This window comes from Chinchilla lanigera, unplaced genomic scaffold (assembly GCF_000276665.1).
Source record: "Chinchilla lanigera isolate Chin_1 unplaced genomic scaffold, ChiLan1.0 scaffold00004, whole genome shotgun sequence".
NCBI lineage: Eukaryota > Metazoa > Chordata > Mammalia > Rodentia > Chinchillidae > Chinchilla > Chinchilla lanigera.
In genome coordinates, this window is record NW_004955405.1 from 3,908,499 (window position 1) to 3,926,742 (window position 18,244).

An 18,244-nucleotide genomic window follows, 5' to 3' on the forward strand; every position below is an offset into this window, starting at 1 on the left:
TCTGTATTAATTAACCTAACTTTTCACCTTTACATCCAGACCACAATTATAAAACTAACTCAGTCACTTGACAACATTTTGAAACTATTCTTCAGCATAAGTATATGAGCAACATCAATAATTCTAAGAAATAACTAGCAAACCTCTATTTCAAAAATTCCTCTCATGCTTTCTCTTCCCATATCATTTAGAAGCCTTATCTTTCATTGCTAAAAAGAATGTTCATAATCTCAGATTGCCAGTATCTTCCTAAGTACTGTACTCAAACTCCATTAAAAGCCGCTAATGAAAAGTAAACTATAACAGCAACTTCCTTTTTACTGTGTTCATTAGTTTGACCAGATCTATATTTTTAAATATTTTTAGAATAATAAATTATAAATTTGCCATTAATGGATTATGTGAAAGTGAGTTGCGCCATTAAGAATTATTTAGGCATTAATGTATGTAATTCAAGGCACAAAGAGCAACCTCAGATGAATTGATCGTTTTAATGAACGTGTGCGATTTTCATTTGGTGAACCCCTTAGTCCTTCCAGGAACAGGTCCTCCGTGGTTTTGGGTTTGTTACTGTATCAAGGGATTTCTCACACTTCCACTTCTTATCTTATAGGAAATAAATGATGTGGATGTACAGGAACTTGTAAGAAGGTCAATCGGAAGGTTAACAATTATTCGGCAGACATTTCCGGTCCCGCAGAACACAAGTCAGCGATGTTTCCGTGGCAACCATCGAATATCTTCGACATTATGTGATCCAAAGGATCCGTTTGCTCAGAACATGGAGGTATGTTCTAAACGCGGTACTTCTTCCTGGGTGGTTTGTTGAGTAGCTGCAAAGAGAGCTTTTTGAGCTGCATGAGATTCACAATTATATATGTTATTATTTCTGAGCAATTCTCCACAAATAATAATGTAGTAGAAGACAGGGCAAAGAGTCTGTGTTTTTGATCCTTTTGATCTCATCACAGAAAAATATCTAGTCATTTATTTTAATAACAATATATTAAATAAAGGTTATTTTTTTTTCTAAGCAAGCAGGTTCACAGCATTTCCCATGTAGAATTTGTGAGTGATATTCCTAATGCCAAATTCCAAACTACTAAGCTAAAATTTCACTTGATTTTTCTGGCATAAAGACATAGATGCTTGTTCTCTTTTTAAAGATAAACTTCAGTTTGAAGCAATTTAGTAAAAAAAAAAAAACTATTTAAAATTCAAAACATTCTGTAGTATTATATAGACATATCCAAACCAGATACAACAGCTGAAAACTTCACTATCAAGAACACACAAAAAGATATTGAAAGTAAATAAAATTTCTGAACAGTGAAATACAGAACAACAACTCCTTGCTTCCTGCTCATAAAAAAGCACTTAACATACTCACGTAGGGTCCATTTCTTTTTGTTAAGGGAAATCCTGTCAGATTTTTTCTCTTTGCACTGGAGATCTCAGTCTGTCTACTTGGAGTGGGTGTTGGAAAAAGCAGGCCTTCCAGCAACTTCAGGAAGCTGTAGGACACTCTCTAGCAAGGCAAGTTTTAGACAGGGAAAAGGAAGAATCATCCAGACTCACGCAGTTTCTCAGGGTTGTGGTTTCCTGTATAGTCAAATCTGGTTATAAGGGTATTGCTGGAGTAGGACACTAGTATATAAATGAATATTTAAACACCAGGGCACACCCACAAAGATTAAAGACAGGAGCAATTTGAGAAGTCCAGAAGACATGAAATGTTTTAGAAAGTTAATCATCTAACATGTTCACTTTGAGAAACATTTTAGTACTTAGAGATGTTCAGTTTTAATAATTTGGAAATATGACCCCAGGAAGACTAGTTTATTGCTGGCAATACTACATAAATAAGGTCATTTGACAGAACTACTTCTTTTGAAAGCTAACCCTATACCTTCCCTATCTTTAGCCACCTTTGAGATTGTTAAAAATGAATTAGCATTGGTTCAACCATTTTCATATTTATTAACATTGTAATAAGAAGTGTGACTCCAGGGTCATTGCCCACAGAAATTTCTGTTTCTTACTGTGTTTTAAGCTATGTAGGTCACTGCTAAGTCCTGAAATCATCAAATTTCACAGTGTACTTTTCCATAATTTTCTGTCGTATCTACTTCAGTGTCTCACATGTTTGTGACCATTTACAGATTTGGATGTAGATAAGGATGAGCCATTCAGTATTGTTAACAAGGCCTCCTTAGGTTTTAGTGCCATTCTTATTGTTATGCTTGTAATGGATCATCTTTAGATTTTAACTCGTCATCAGCATGGTTGATGCAGGATGATAGAATTCTAAATGGAGAAATGTATGATAGAACTTTGATTTAGAAAATTTGGAAGTAGTAAAAGCTGTTCTTATGAAAAGGAGTAGCAGCAAATAAAAGTACAGTTTAAAAACCATTAACTGCGTCATTCAGGAAAAGTAAAAAATATTATAAAGCACATTTGCTAAACAGCATCATCCTTCCATTTAAAATAATCAGAAAATGAAGACTTTATTTATCTCTGCATTCCCCAACTTACCTAGTATGCTTATGCTGTACAGAAATCCTCAACCCCTCCCTAGCCCACATCTTTATCTCATTCCCTTCAAATGCAAAACCAGGAGAAAATAAGACAATTACTTTTTCTCTGAGGATTTTTTGCATATTAATTTCTTTCTATATTTCCTACAATTTGACTCAATATTTAATATGTTAAAATAAAACACAGAAATTTTTATATGTGAAAATATAATTAATTAACAGTATATGAATGCAGGGTGCTTGAATTTGAAAATATTTCCTACAAAGCAGAGCTTTTAATGTACAACCTTGTTGTATATCGGTGGAAAAATTTTACCTCACTGAAGATACAGAAAGCAACAAAGTAAGATGATGTTTTGCATTAAATTCTGATCAACAAGACACAGACTGATAATATGGGAGTTGGGAATTCTCAAGAAGTAACGTCCTCAGTTTCATTCTATACAAACAATGTAGGGAAACATGAACACAGATAGACTTTTAATTCGCAAATCAGAAGTGTGTGATATAAAGGCCTTTCAGAAAAAAATTATGCAAATATGACCCAAGTGAGCTGTTAAAATTGATAGTCAACTATAAAATCACATTAATTAATATAAGGAGAGGGCATTGAAGGTGTATGTAGAGGTCATTGAGTGGTTGCTAATTTCAGCATATGTAGAAAGAGAATTAAAATTTAGAAAGAAGAAAAAACAAGTTTTATATATCTTTAAATTAGTTCCAGTAAAACTAAAATCCAGGATTAGCTGATATTGTAAAATAGGTAATAAAGAAAACTTCTCAGGTAGGAAGTAGAATTTTTACATAATATGCAGCAAGATGAAAGTCATCCATTTCCTGCCTAGGAAAACCAATATTAGCTCGGCTGCTAATGAGGAGACAATGGAAAGATTCCAATCTTTTTGCTTCTGTTTTATCCACCTTCGAAAAATTGTCTTCAGATAGGGACTGTTAGAGTAGAGGTTATTAAAGGAAACGTAAATCACTGGTTTAGAAGAACCACAGTGTTGGAGATTGTAAGAATGTGCCTGCTATAACTGAGGCCTAATGTATACATAACTGCTCAAAATGATCAATAAACCAGTAGGTGTGATTCTTTTTCATCATTTAGAAATATGAGAAAAATAGCTTGGAAGAGGGCCCAAATATAAGAGACTGGCTGTGTCTTTCTTTTCAAAACAAAGAAGAAAAGATTCTTACAGTTTTTGTATCAAATGCTAATATTTAGGTAGATTGTATATTATTAAATAAATGGTTTGGAGTACTTAGGTTAAAAATCGGTGCTTTCCTTATGAACACACTAAGCTAAACTAAGCCCTTACTGATAGGTGTTTTCTTCGGGGAGGCTGTCATAAAGTTGTGTGTATGTGTTGAGGTTTATTTCCTTACCCACAGTGAGCACATAGAAAAGTCTGGCTAGATTGGTTTGTAAAGGTAAAAAGATAGGAAAGTCTCTGGTCTCAGATAGAAAAAAAGTTCAAAATATTTTAAAACCTTTAGCATTACATTTTAAAGTTATAGAATATGTGTTTTCATAAAATTAAAATTAATGTTTCACATTATTTGGCACTTAAGCTATTCAGCTGTTTTTCTCAAAACCTTCAAGTGAAATTGATTTACCTACCTGAACGGATCAAATCTTCAAGAAATGTTGATATAAGGGGGATACACCTCTGATATGTTCTGTATGTCTGAGCACTTCCTGATAAGTACAATCTGCAGCAGGGGTTTTCACCCTTATTTTGAAAAGTTTGTCACCAGATGAATATTCAAAGTACAGTGATAAATATTTCACTTTTGAAAGGTAAGGAACTCTGTAGTCATCTACAAGATTCTATCCTTGTTCCCAATATTTTCAAAATTTATTACTGCATAAATGAAAATGGTTAAAACTCACCATCAAATTTGCAAATGACAAAAAGATAGGAGAGAAAGCTTATGTCATGTTACATAATCAAGATCCATATTGTTAATATTGACTGACTGCTAAGCCCTACAGTTTAAATTTCACAGAGATAAAGTATACGTTCAAAATCAATTACACAAAGTCCAGATGGAAGTGTCCCGCTCTGACAGCTGTTCAAAGCCGTTAAGTTGAGGGAAAATTCAGAACAAGCACAGTGGAAGTCAGATGTGCTCTAAGACATTTTAATATAATCTTGGACTCCATGTCAGAAGCACTTTGGTAAGATCAAGAGATAAAATGTCTTACACACTCTCTCCTGGTCGGATCAAATCTGCATTAATGTGTCGGTTCTGGTTACTACATTTGAAACAGAAATGCTGGAAAACAGAAGGACAGAGGAAGAGAATGGAGATGATGACACATAGATACTGGACCGGATGATGAACAGCAGAAAGAAAGAGAGTTTTTCAGGGCAAGTGACAGATGATGTCAAGTATTGTCACATCGGCTACTGGAGGTTCAGTGATGTTACAAAACAAGTGTAGTGACCGTGAGCGAGCGAGGGATTAAGGGTCAGCTGTGGGAAACTGGAATCTGAGAGTTCATAGATACTGTACGCTTGTGTCCCACAAACAGTCATATGTGTGGCTCCTGACCAGAGTACAAGGGAAGCTCATCTGTGTAGAAATTAAAGTTGTTATTTTTAAGTGCTAAAAGATACCTTGGGACCATTTTGAGAGAGGAATCAAAGATCTCATGAATAAAGAGGACAGAGAGCTCAGGAGATGATCACAGAAAGAAGAGAGAAGATGAACTTAGAAGGAAAATGGGCACTTGCTTGAAGGAGAAGTAATAGCTGGAGGGAGTGGGTCATTGTCACCAGCATTCCTTGGTCCTAGCACTTAGGATATGGACAAATGAGAAGGGCCAGGCAGTTGTCAAACACACCTATCACACGTGGGGAGTAGAGCACTCACCATGAAGGTGCGCACAGATGTTCTTAGTACACAAAGCCTGCAACAGAGACTGTACCCAGGAAGTCTTGGGTATGAGCTTAACCCAAAATTTGAGATTTCTTATGTCTCGCTTTCTGTTAAACTCACTTGACTTTAACCTTGACATTCTTTTTTCTTCTTCTGTCCCTAGTTTGCTTTTCCTTGATGAATGTTTACCACAGTCAAATATGATTCAGGCTCCTGGCTAAATCAAAGGGAGATATGTATAGGAAAACAAAAGGACAAGGGAAAAGTGATGTACACTGTGCATCTCCATTCAGAAAGAACTTGTATTCTATTGTGAAAGACAAATAATTTAAAAACCTTAGCAATGCGTGTTTCAATAGAGGTATGCATCAGTTCTCCAGGAGAGAAAAAGGGGACCAGTCAGTGTCATGCAGGATAGGGAGAGAGGGTGAGGAACGGTGAGGTAGGATGATCCTAGCAGGTAATCTTGAATTGAGTTTTGAAGGACGTTAACTGGTTGGAGAAAAGTAAAGGCACATCAAAGAGTGCAGATAAACAGTCTCCTATATACACTGAAAGTTGTCCCTCAAAGGAAGAGGAAAAATGATAGAGAAGTAAGAGGAAACAAATTTGAGGCAGCAGAGCTAGGAGGATTTGAAACGCCTATCAAAAGATTTGTCCTAGGTTACTGAGTACAGAGCAGTCATTCTTTATGTTTCTGTTGTATTTCACTACTGGGTCTTTACAATTTTAGTCTGACCTGAATACTGATTCATGGATTATTTTTAAGTCTCACAATTCATGCATTGTAGATTTAAGCCATTCCTTCTAATCTGTCTTGGAGTTATCTGGGTGGGGTGGGGATGAAATAACTAGTCTTATTATCTGCTTATAAAGAACAAACTTGCATTTCACATGAAGCATGAGTGTATTCAATTACTATTTAAAGAAACCTCTCTCCCATTATTATACACATAATATGATACCTAAAAAATGTGAGTGATTAAAGATTTACCCAACATGTAAAAAAAACCTCAGAAGGCATTGTAGGAAATTCTTATTGACAGCTGTGCATGGTGTCAGACTCATCATCCCACTGTCTGGATTTTAGTACTGTTCTGTGATGTGCACATACTATTTCATTGATTTCCTTCACGATTAATTATAATCAAATGGCAGTCCACATACTCTCCCTTTTCCTTTTAGGAAAAAAAAATGTGAGAACAAGATAGTTAAATCTGTAAGAAAATTTGAATGCTTTAAGGTGAAATTAATTTCCACCACTCTCTTGATTTATCATTTTTAATTTCATGCCAGGTTTTTGCTTCTGAGAGGTAATGACATTTAGCATCTGTTAACTGACCTAGGATCCCTTGTGATGTCCTTTTTTCTAAATAAATTCTACCTTCTTTGAAAAGCGAGCACCTTTGGTAATTAATTGACGTTATACATAGTAGTTCTAGTAAGACTTAACTGTTGGAGTGCAAAGACCTGAGGAAAAATTGGTGACAGTTCATCTTTAAATTTATTTAGAAAGAGGAAAATGCCACGGTTAGCTCAGAAGAAGCAAGAATTAACATGAACACATTTACAAGCTGCTAATAATCTATTGCACTCATCATGTCAGTGAATCGCAGTGCCTGTGGATAGCTGTACCATTCTGTAGATAGTGATCATTGTAATATTTATGAACCCTTCTATCTTCTCTCATTTCTTTGTTGCTGAAACCCCCCCACATACAAATCTACACAAAAATGGCTGCTTCCTTTTTGCACCTCTGACACTCATATGTACAATTAAGTTGGTAATTCTCCATCTGAACAACTAAAGTGTAGAAATTTGACACATTTTGATAATGTATTATTCAGTATGCCCTTCCAGTCTTAATCCCTTAGATCCTTACTTCCTCAGGAAGAAATAGGGCCAGTGATTTTCTATGGCCTACACTAACAGCCTTGCCTTTGTCGAGTCTTCTCTTTTATAATCTTCTCTTTCTTACCTAAATAAGCTGAAAAACCAGTTGAGGCATACAATCAGACAAGACTTCATTCTCAGTGGCAAAATTGCCTGGGAAATGAAAAAAAGAAACATTCTTAATAAATAACCCCGTAAACCAGCCGTCTATAACATGAGCAGAAGCAGCAGCTGAGCCGAAGGCTTTCTCTTGATTCTAGGTGACTGGCATCAGTGATTCTAATGATCGCTGTCTAATGTCTTTTCAGATTTCAAACCTGTACATATACGACACGGTGCTTCTCCTTGCTAATGCTTTTCATAAGAAGCTGGAAGACCGGAAGTGGCATAGCATGGCAAGTTTGTCCTGCATCAGAAAGAATTCCAAACCCTGGCAGGGAGGGCGTTCCATGTTAGAGACCATCAAGAAGGTAACTACCAACAAGCATCTTACTGTACTTAATTTTTATGTGAAGAGGATACAATGAATCCGTGTTGGATGAAATACCCAGTTGCTTTTCTCACTAATATTGCTGCCAACTAAAGCATAAAATGGGGAAATGAAATATTAAAAAACAAAGGCTTGAGGGTGACAACATGTATAAAAAAGGGAGCCTTTATTTATCTGTAAGAGAAGTTAAGCAAGTGAAAAATTGGTGGTCGAGATACTTTAAATTGCCCTGGCTATGTCATTTAGGTTAAAGTTTCTCCAATTACTGTTGTGCATGTCACAAGGCAGAAAAACTTGTTTCCTTGTTTTGGAAACCACACCATCAACTGGAAAAAATTTGCAGTACTTAGCAGTTCTTCTTGTAGATGAACCATGGTAAGACATTGGATGTTGCGACCTTTTGTTTACCTTATAATGGAAGCATGACTCATAAACAGTGACAGCAGCACCACAGAATGGTTCTGGGCACTTGATTGCACTCTTCTTCATCACTGACTCTGTGCTGCCCAGCCTGGCTGTGACCTGCCTGGGCTTAGTTACCTGTTCTGCTCCTGGAAGGCAGTTTGTGTTGCTCAGCTCTTCTTGATGGTATAAGCACTCTGCGGGTTATTACCCTCTTTGTCATGTCATCCTTGCTGACATCTTCCATTTGTCTTGCACAGCTTCTTGGATTTAAAATGAAACGATTAATAAAACAAACAAATTCTTCCTGTACTCTTTCCAGAAAGGAGACAGCTATTTGGGTGTTACGTTCGTTATTTTTGATGTCCGATATTAGTCTCTCTGCATATGTTTGCCTTTCTCTCCTGAAACAAAAAGAAAAATAGTCAATTGAAAAATGCATATGCTTAGAGACATCAGAGAAAAATCTGAAAATTTAATGTTAGAGGTAAAACAGATGTAGAACAGGAATTAGAGAAAAAATCTTTCAAACGGTGAATAGCCGGAATGTTTCTCCAGATCCCCTATTTCCTCCTTCTAAAGGAGGCATGAGAATTTAGGCTCATATCAACTGAAGTACTTGAGAATTAAATTTATTGAATGCATTGGCAAGGAAATATCTTTCAACTGAGATATGAACAAGTCTGATAGAAATCAAGGTGTTGCCAAAATCTCCCAGCTTTATCTATGCAGAGCGCTGGCAGGTCTGAATCCAAGGGAAGTTGTTGAACATGATTCTGATCCTGCCAATTTATTAATTCATGGCTTGGCTAGGACCCAGGAACATGAATATATTCATTCTTCTGAAGCTTTCTCACAAAGAAAGAATAATGGTTTAGGAGGTTGCATATTCTGCGAGAGTATCAGTAGGAAAGAAGTGACAATGTGATATGTAGCTATTTCTAATGTAGCAATTCAATACATACACTTTTGCTGTTAGAAAATTTATAATCTTCTGGGCATGCCGGTGTACGTCTGCAATCCCAGTACTTCAGGAAGCTAAGATAGAAGGATTCCAAGTTTGAGCACAGCCTGAACGATTTAGCATTTTAGTGAGACTCAATTAAAAAAATCATGTAAAAAGGGCTGGGGATGTGGCGCAGGGGGAAAGCACGAGTTCAGTCCCCAGTCTGGGAAATCAGGTGCTGATGTCAGGGAGAAATTGTCCTATCATTTTCTTGGTCCTTGGTTCTTTGTGCCCTCGATGAATGAATTAAGTTGAGACACACAGCCCATGCAGAAGGGTAGGTAGAGAGAACTGCACCTTCAAGTGAGAAGACAGGCATCTGCCCTGAGTGGGAGTCTGGATACGTCTCCATGCACATGAGAGAGAGCCAATTTGAGGTCTGGGGAACTGACACAATTACGATGCTTATCGACATTTCTCTTAGAAGTTACTTAAGAACATCTTCCTGTCCTTTTTCAGATGGCCAGCATTTTCTTGGTGGCTTTGATCATGTAAGATACATACAAAGCATAAGTTTTTAAGTTAAACCAGGCCCCAGCTCAAGGCAGGAGGATCTTTATAGCACATTTTCCTTCCTGTATCAGCAGACCATAGGCTATGACAGTCAGGAATTCAGTGTGTCTTGCTCTGGAGTTACATAGCCAGGCGACCAAATAGCAGAAAGAAAATGCAAAATGTACATTAAGATGTCATTGTACTTAAGATGTCATGGTGGGATTGCCTCAGATCTGAGGCCTAACATATGGTTATAAATGTGTTATACATTAAATCTTTCTTCAATAAACTGGCAATATATTCTATTTTGGGTACCCCCCAAAATGTCCAAAATGTCCTAATGTCTAACTGCCTACTGAGAAAAGAAAGAAAGAACAAATGAAAGGAAGAAAGAAAGAAAGAAAGAAAGAAAGAAAGAAAGAAAGAAAGAAAGAAAGAGAAAGAAAGAAAGAAAGAAAGAAAGAAAGAAAGAAAGAAAGAAAGAAAGAAAGAAAGAAAGAAAAGGAAAGAAATTATAATAAGGGCTGGGATATAGCTCAGTGGCACAGTGCCTGCCTAACAAATGTGAGGTTGTGAGTTTGATTTCTGATACCAAAAAAAAAAGAAAGTATAATAAGTACAAAATTTTAATGTAGAAAATGTTAGTTTAATGGACTATTTGTATATTTTTCCCAGTAAGTTATTATCTCAGTCTTAAAAGAAATATATCACTTCTATGTAAAGAGATGTAAGTTTGAATAATACAGAGACCATGATAGGCAATGCTGTATTTTATTATTTTATTGTCTCACTATACAAATAGACCTTAAAGGATGGAGGCTTTTTTTCTCCCCATCATACCACCTCATATGGGTGTCTTGCTCATCCCACTCAGATGTGGAAGCTGATGATAATCTACAAACCCAGACAGTTAGAGAGCAAGTTTGATGCACAGAGACCTCAGGGAAGTCATGGGACCTTGGACAAAGCAGAAGAGAGGGCTGAGCCTGTTAGTGACCATGGCTGGGACTGAGGGAATGTCTCCACCTGTGTGGACTGCAGACTGTGGGCTAACATTTCCTACAGGCCTTAAGGAAGGAGGTGTAAGGTACGCTTTCTTATCAGCCTGTCCAGACATGAGGCAAAGGAGAACAGGAGAGTAAGATTTAAAAGGAAGGTTGCTGCCTCACATCACCAAAGAGGTCAGGCTCTTTATTATACTGATAATATTCTAGTGATAAAATTCTTAATTATGTTCACATAAACAGAGCTTGCTTACATTAAGGGCATGCAATACAGACTTTACCAGCTTTGCGCTATTGCACAGAACACAACAAGTGAAGAACAAGTTTCTACCCTGTAACAATTGCATCTTCACTACAGAAGTGAGACCAAAAGTTTATATAATGATGCAGTTGATACACATGTCTTGGTCACTTTTCTCTCGTTGCTGAGACAAAATACCCAACACCCAAAATTAAGGAAGAAAAGGTTTATTTAGCTTATAGTTTTTGGAGGTTTCAGTCCATACTTGGCTGGCTCCGATGCAGAAGATAGCAAAGCAACAAGAGCAAAGAGGGGAATGGCAGCTGAACAGCAAACAGCCAGAGCAAAAGGGAGGAATTGTGGCAAGCAGCTTCTTTCCCTTCCTTACTTTGTAAACAGGCTACCCCCACCTAAGGGGCATGTAGCTCTCACATAATTTCCATGCTCTCCTCTTCCACAGGCTCAGGATGCATACAAAGTAAGCACCCTGGCTTCCTGCTGAGTCACTTAGCCAAACCTCTAGACTCCCCAAGTTGACACAATGTATCAACCAAAACAATAGATAATATGAATTTTTAGTAAAAGAGGAAGCAGCATTTCCTCAGAGATTCTTGGGTTGCAGCTTTAAAATTAATTATAAAACCTGGTAGCATAAGATTCTCCCTCATTGTTCTTTTTTATTTTTATTTTTTTTATTTTTTTTTTGGTTTTTCTCCGGTACCGAGAACCGAACTCACGACCTTGCGCTTGCCAGGCAGGCGCTTTTGCCACTGAGCTAAATCCCCAGCCCCTCCCCCATTGTTCTTTGATTTTCGAAAATGAGAGGCTAATTTATCTCATCTCAGTAACCCCATGTTTTGGCTATTTACATAGATTTTTTTAATTGAAAAATGTATAATTTTAAAAGTACAGAGTCTTCCCATCTATAGACCTAGTATGATATTTGTCATCTTTTTATAGTCCTGTTGGCTGATTTATCATATTCTGTATGCATATTCCCACCGTCTTTTTTGTGTTGTGTGTGTGTACATACTATGATGAATGGAATTTGTCTCCATTATATTCTCAAAATTGTATTATAGGTATTTAACTATGTCATTGATATCTAATGTATTTTTGACTGATCTAATAAGCTCTTGAAAGAAGTACTACAAGTACTGCTTCTCACTTCTCTCCTCATAGCTTATTTTCCTGAATTTCAAAGCAGATGTTTAGGGGCTGGGGATTTAGCTCAGTGGCACAGTGCTTACCTGGCAAGCACAACATTATGAGTTTGATTCCCGGTACCGGAGAAAAACCAAAAAAGAAAAAAAAGAAAGCAGATGTTTATATCAACTTAAAATGAAATTATTGTTATCACTCTGATTGGAATCACTTGGCTTGTTTTGAAATTTTAGATACTTTTCTTGGCTTACTCATCAGAGTCTACTTCCAATCTTGTATGATTTTGATGATAAATCTCACTTTAGTTCAATAAAAATGTCTTATGTAATATGCTATCAGTTCTATCAAAGGTATTGTCTGAAGTGAGATTTTTAAAAAAAATTCTGAAGAAAGTATCCAATATTTATTTCACTATTTTTAATACTTAAAATTTTATTTTTATCAATAACTCATAAATTTTTTTTTTCTTTTTTTTGGGGGGTGGGGGTTCTCCAGTACCGGGAACCGAACTCACGACCTTGCGCTTGCCAGGCAGGAGCTTTTGCCGCTGAGCTAAATCCCCAGCCCCAATAACTCATAAATTTTGGACAAGCAAGATACAATTAAGTTCATTTAACCAATTTTAATGTGCAGATAACTGAGACACAGACAAGTCAAATAATTTAGGAAGGATTACACAGTTAATTAGGCCTAAATATCGAATTTTTTGTCTTTTAATATGATCTTCTTTGTTGTACACTGTTTATCCTTTTTGCTGCTCATAGCATTAGCTTTTTGTTTTTGTTTTTCTTTAACATTCCTGTCAAAACCACTTGGCTCAAGAAAACACACCTACTGTGAAGTCATGGGAATAAACAGCATGTGTTAATATTATATAAACCATATCTAAATTTTAATGTGGCTTTTATGAGGAGTAATTTTTAATTAATTTTCAAAAGTACAGTGACTTAAATAAATTTTAGAAAAGAATTTTTATGTTGCATAAGATAATTGTGTTGGCATTACATAGTGTAGCGCAAGCTTTCAAACTGTTTTAACTAAGTAAGTACAATTGATAGAAGCTGAGTTGCTCTGCTCTGGAAGCGAGGGAAGGAGCTCCAGAGATGGGCCCCACCGCATTTGGTTCAGAGGATTATCTTTTAGAACCACTTCCCTGGAACGTTTACAAATTAATTTAACCAGAGAGAACTATGTACCTTCCTTCTCACAGGTAGGGGATTGGTGTCATGCCAGGAAAACATGGACAGCCTATTTTTATTTATAGAACTGTTCATTCCACAACCAAAAATAATTATGTAAAAGTGATTACAATACTATAATACAAAATAATAAAAAAATACAAAGGATAAAAATATACTAAATGATCCTGCACTTCCCTTTGCAAACCTTCATATCTGATGGGAGGGAGACAAGGGAGAGGAGGGCTATTGTGCAGGACTGTTGCAAACAGAATGACTGCTATCTGTTGGCTCAGTGGAATCTTTTTCTTTTCATGGAACTTTAACAAGGAACCTATCCACTGACATTTGCTTTTGTTATCTTTTGAGAATGTCAAGGAAATATGACATTGCCTTGTGGTTAAACAGATTCATCACTCACAGTGCTACAACCTTATATGGGTGGTGGTTTTCTACAAAATTTTGCACTGTTTCCCACATTTTACACCTCTCCTAATCTTATCTGAAGTAAGGAATTCCTCTACCTTTATCTCCTCCTCCTCTGCAGAGATCATCTTCTCCATAGCCTCTTCCTGTGATCACCCACAATCTTGCAGTCAAGGAGGGGGAGAGTGAGAGCAAGACAGAGAGACAGACCCAGAGAGACATAGAGAGGGAGAGAGAAAAAGGAGAAAGGAACCATTGGCTCAGTTGTGATCATGTGAGCTTCAGTGTCACATACCTCTAATATTGAGAAATATCACTGGCTTATCAAGTTAAATATTTTTTAGAAATATTTGCTCATGTTATAGCACACTCATGAAACAAATTACAATCAGAAGCTTTACTAAATAGGAAAGTATCCTTCAACCTCATAAACATTGTGAAATAAAGTCTTAGTAAACATTTTTCACTTTTTTTCCAATTGTTTTATCCATAGGGGAGCAACAAACTTGCCTTTCAGAAGCTTATTATTCGACCTTTGTGATAAATTATCCCCAACCTTGAGCTTTCCCTTTTTTGTTTTTCTTCTCCCTGTACACTGTATTTGATGCCTACTGGTATTTTATATCAAATGAGTGGGATAAAATCCAAACTATTTATTTGGTATTTTTGAAAAGGTTTACTCTTGCAGCAATTTTTTGCTGTCAAATTTAAAGGACATTTGGAAATTGTTTGTATGTGTTACTCATTCTGTCAATGTCTCATTAGCTTATTTTGTTTAGAATGTGTTGCATCACGAAGAGACAAAAAATACACCCATGCATGCACAAAGATAATGACCATTCATTACCACCTGACTAGCATACATTTTTGCCATGGTTCTATTTTCAAGGTTAATCTGAGGATAAATGAATAAAACAAAACAACTCAAAAGCATTGGCATTTTCTGAAGTAATCAGAAATCAGAGAGGTTAAATCTGGGTGACATAACCAGGGGCTTCACTTAGAGGGTTTATTAGCTTAAAATATTGACCTCTCAAGCACCCCTGACACCTCCATGAGGGCAGATTTCACTGATTATGCAGCCAACAGCTCATTAAGAATATAGCATAAAGAAGATAAATTACAAAGTCAAAAAGGTAAACAGGCAAAGGTTGCAGCAAACTAGATGCAAAGCTCCTGATTTATTGTTTTTGTACCTTGTGCAGTGTAAGTACACTAAGTTGTTCAGTGGCTAAATATTAGCAAGGGAAGAAGACCTGGCCTATGGTGGCCATGTCAATCATAATTTAGAATAAGAAATAAGAAGACAGCAAAAGGCAGGCAAGTATTCAAATGTTTAAAAAATTCCAGGGAGAGTATTTTCAATATATAGTCCTTTTCCCTTTCACTACAAATAAAGTACTCTAACAGACAGGTAAGACTGTGATGTAATTAGGGTATATTATTGAGGTAGATGTGTGATTGAAGACAACGAAAGCTCTTATGAAAAGAATCCTGGGTTTTGGTAGTTTGAATGTATATGTAATAGAATAAACTACATTCGCCAGCCAAGCTCCTTGGGAGATAAGTGCTAATAAAATCTACTGTACTTAACTCAGTCTTTAAAATCTGAAGTGATATCTGGGTGTACTGAACTAACACCTTGGGCGGAATTTATTTGCAAGAATCAGATATGTTCTCTGTATTGAAGGCCCAGGCAAGCAAAGAGTGTAGGCAAAGGAAAGACAGTACAAGATGCTCTACATGGCTGGCCAGGGCTATCTTTTCCATATAGGATGTACATGTTCCATTTCCAAAGGTTTTGCAGGTTTACTTTCCATATAAGAAACATGCATATTAGGAGACATCTTAATTTTTATCTGAGAAAACATAAAGCTTCCGAACACTTCCAGAGAGCCACCAACCACTAATCCACAGGTTTTAGCCTTATTTACTACAGTAATTCCTTAACCTGGTATAGCCTGGTAAGGCGTCTGTATACAAAGATATTTTTTCTCTTAGTAAACATTACTGCTCTATGTACCTGCACTTACAGTTGACCCAGACATTAGACCCTCTTGCCCCTGCTACGCATCTAAACACACACTGTAAAAGGAGTGAATAGATCCTAGACAAATTGCTTTAACTCTTTTCTTCCCAAGGAGTAATCATGGAGACAGAATTGAAATTTGCAAAACACATCTTCCACAACCACCTAAATATTCATGAATATAATGAATTTTTGAAAACCAAATAAACTATGAATGAAAAGAACACTAACACTATGTCTATAATTTATAACATTAGAAAGCCCCACAAACTAAAAAATGCAATACAGGTAATAATGATAATGGTAGTATATAACCTCCTCATGATCAGTGTAAGCATTATATCCTGCAAACATGTACTAATAAAAAGTAATAGCCTTCCACCATCTGTCAGTTACTCTTCTGTATCCTTTACCAGTATTACACTACCCTCATCATCCTCCTCCTCCTCCTCCTCATCTTTTGGGTAGGTATTGTTATCTTTCTCATTTGTCACATGTGCAATTTCAGGCACAGAGAAATTACGTGACTTAGCCAGACTTACACAGGCTCTAATGTCAAATATGAAAAGGGCACAGGCATCAAATGCAACCTATTTTGTTATCACCAACACTAGATAAGAAAGAAGCTGACTAAAAATGATGTTAATTTCATTAATTATAATTATTGCAAAAATGAAATAGTTTAAATATTGCAATTTATAAAGTAGAAAAACATAACTTCATAGAGGTTTCTTCAAGTCCTTCTGTGAGCTCAGCATTGCATGCGAGCCCGGAAGTCATGGTCAAGCAGGAGAGAACAGACAGCGTGATGCCAGCCTGTAGACTGGAACTGGACTCACGGGCTATGACAAGTGAGATACATTTCACCATCAGCATCAGAGGTGATAATTGAAGCAAGTTACAAACAGATAATTTCCTGTCCAAATAATGTCATTATTAGGCCAGAATTCTGAATCAGATAGGCTTCAGCATTGAAACAACTCAGGATGTGATGTTGATTTGCAACATACAAAATAATATGCAAGCTGATAAACTAAAGTGAGAAAAGAATGGTAAACAAGAAAGAGAAAAGTATGACCTACATTGCCATCTGTTGGGGAAATGAACATCTGTCATATTGAATGAAAGATGAAGCTTGGAAATTCCCAATGATTCTCAACAGCTAGCACTACCAGTTAAAAGGAATAGCAGTTTTCAAGCCTAATTTAGCTTCCGCATATACATATGCATATATGTATATATGTATATTTATAATATTATCATCTTACTTTCTTAACTGATACATAAAAACATAAAATTGTGCAGATTAATGGGACATCTTGTGGTGTTTTGATGTTTTATTTTAAGCATTATGTAATGTTTTAAATCAGGTTAAACATATCTCTTTCCTCAAACATTTGTCATTTTCTGCTAAAAAACATTCAAAAGCCTTTTTTTCTAGCCTTTCAAGACATATAGTACATTATTGTTGTACTTTGGAAAATATTTACAAAAAAGGAAAATGAACCTCCCATCAATTAAAAAACAGGAATTTTAAGATTTCCAAGTATAATTTTAGATCAAACCTGAATGGAGAAAACCAAACTATAGTCTCAAATCTTGTCTGCAGAGTGGATTTAGATGCTCTCCAGAAGCTTCCTGTGTTTTAACTAATGTATTCAGGAAAGCCACAGGCAAGGTGGCAAAACTCTAGCTGAGTATTTAGTCTCAGCAGCATCATGGTGTCATTTTGAGCAATTATTTGACTCTTCGGGCCTAAATTTCCCTGTTTGTGTAGCATGTGGTTGAGATAGGATTAAATGATTTCCAGGACTACTGTGAATTTTACTTTTTCATGCTGTTTACCTCTTGAAAATAACCTGTTAATAACTGCATACTTGAAATGTTTACTTTATAGATGAAGAGTTCCAACAACTTCTTTTCATCTTTCTTTTTTTGAAAAAACTTTTTGTGACCTTTTACACACATGTCTTCTCTTCTTCAGGGTGGAGTTAATGGCTTGACTGGAGAGCTGGAATTCGGAGAGAATGGAGGCAATCCCAATGTCCATTTTGAAATTCTGGGAACCAACTACGGAGAAGAGCTTGGCAGAGGTGTTCGCAAAGTAAGCCAAGACCCACTCACACATGTGTTTTTTTCTATGCTGTTTACGGCTTCGCTTCATTGCTCTGTATGTGATGTGATCACAGTGCACTGAAGTTCATATTGTAGTTAGAAAAATAAATGGAAAGGAGGAAGGAGGGAAGGCAGAGAAAGAGTGGAAATTAGCCATTGAAAAGATCTTATGTACTTGCCGGGAGTATTAACCAATAAATTCTCTTTGGGCCTTAGAACAATTTAAAGGAAGAAGAAGTAATCTGATGTGCACCTAGTCAACTGGTATTACATTTTATTTATTATACTTTTCATAAAGTAGTGAATTTAATATTTATACAATGCTTGCCTACTTTTTAATTTATAACATGTACCAAAACAGAGCAAGACCTT

The 18,244-nt window shown here is 36.3% G+C and overlaps 1 protein-coding gene across 1 annotated transcript in view; it reads left to right on the forward strand.

The window, feature by feature from the left end:
* Grid2 (glutamate receptor, ionotropic, delta 2) overlaps positions 1-18,244 on the forward strand; it is a 1,119,457-nt gene that overhangs the window by 616,706 nt on the left and 484,507 nt on the right. The window contains exons 8-10 of the mRNA XM_005374673.1: positions 614-787; positions 7,631-7,792; positions 17,742-17,861. Coding sequence (XP_005374730.1) covers positions 614-787; positions 7,631-7,792; positions 17,742-17,861 — 456 coding nt within the window. The remainder of the gene's footprint in view (positions 1-613; positions 788-7,630; positions 7,793-17,741; positions 17,862-18,244) is intronic.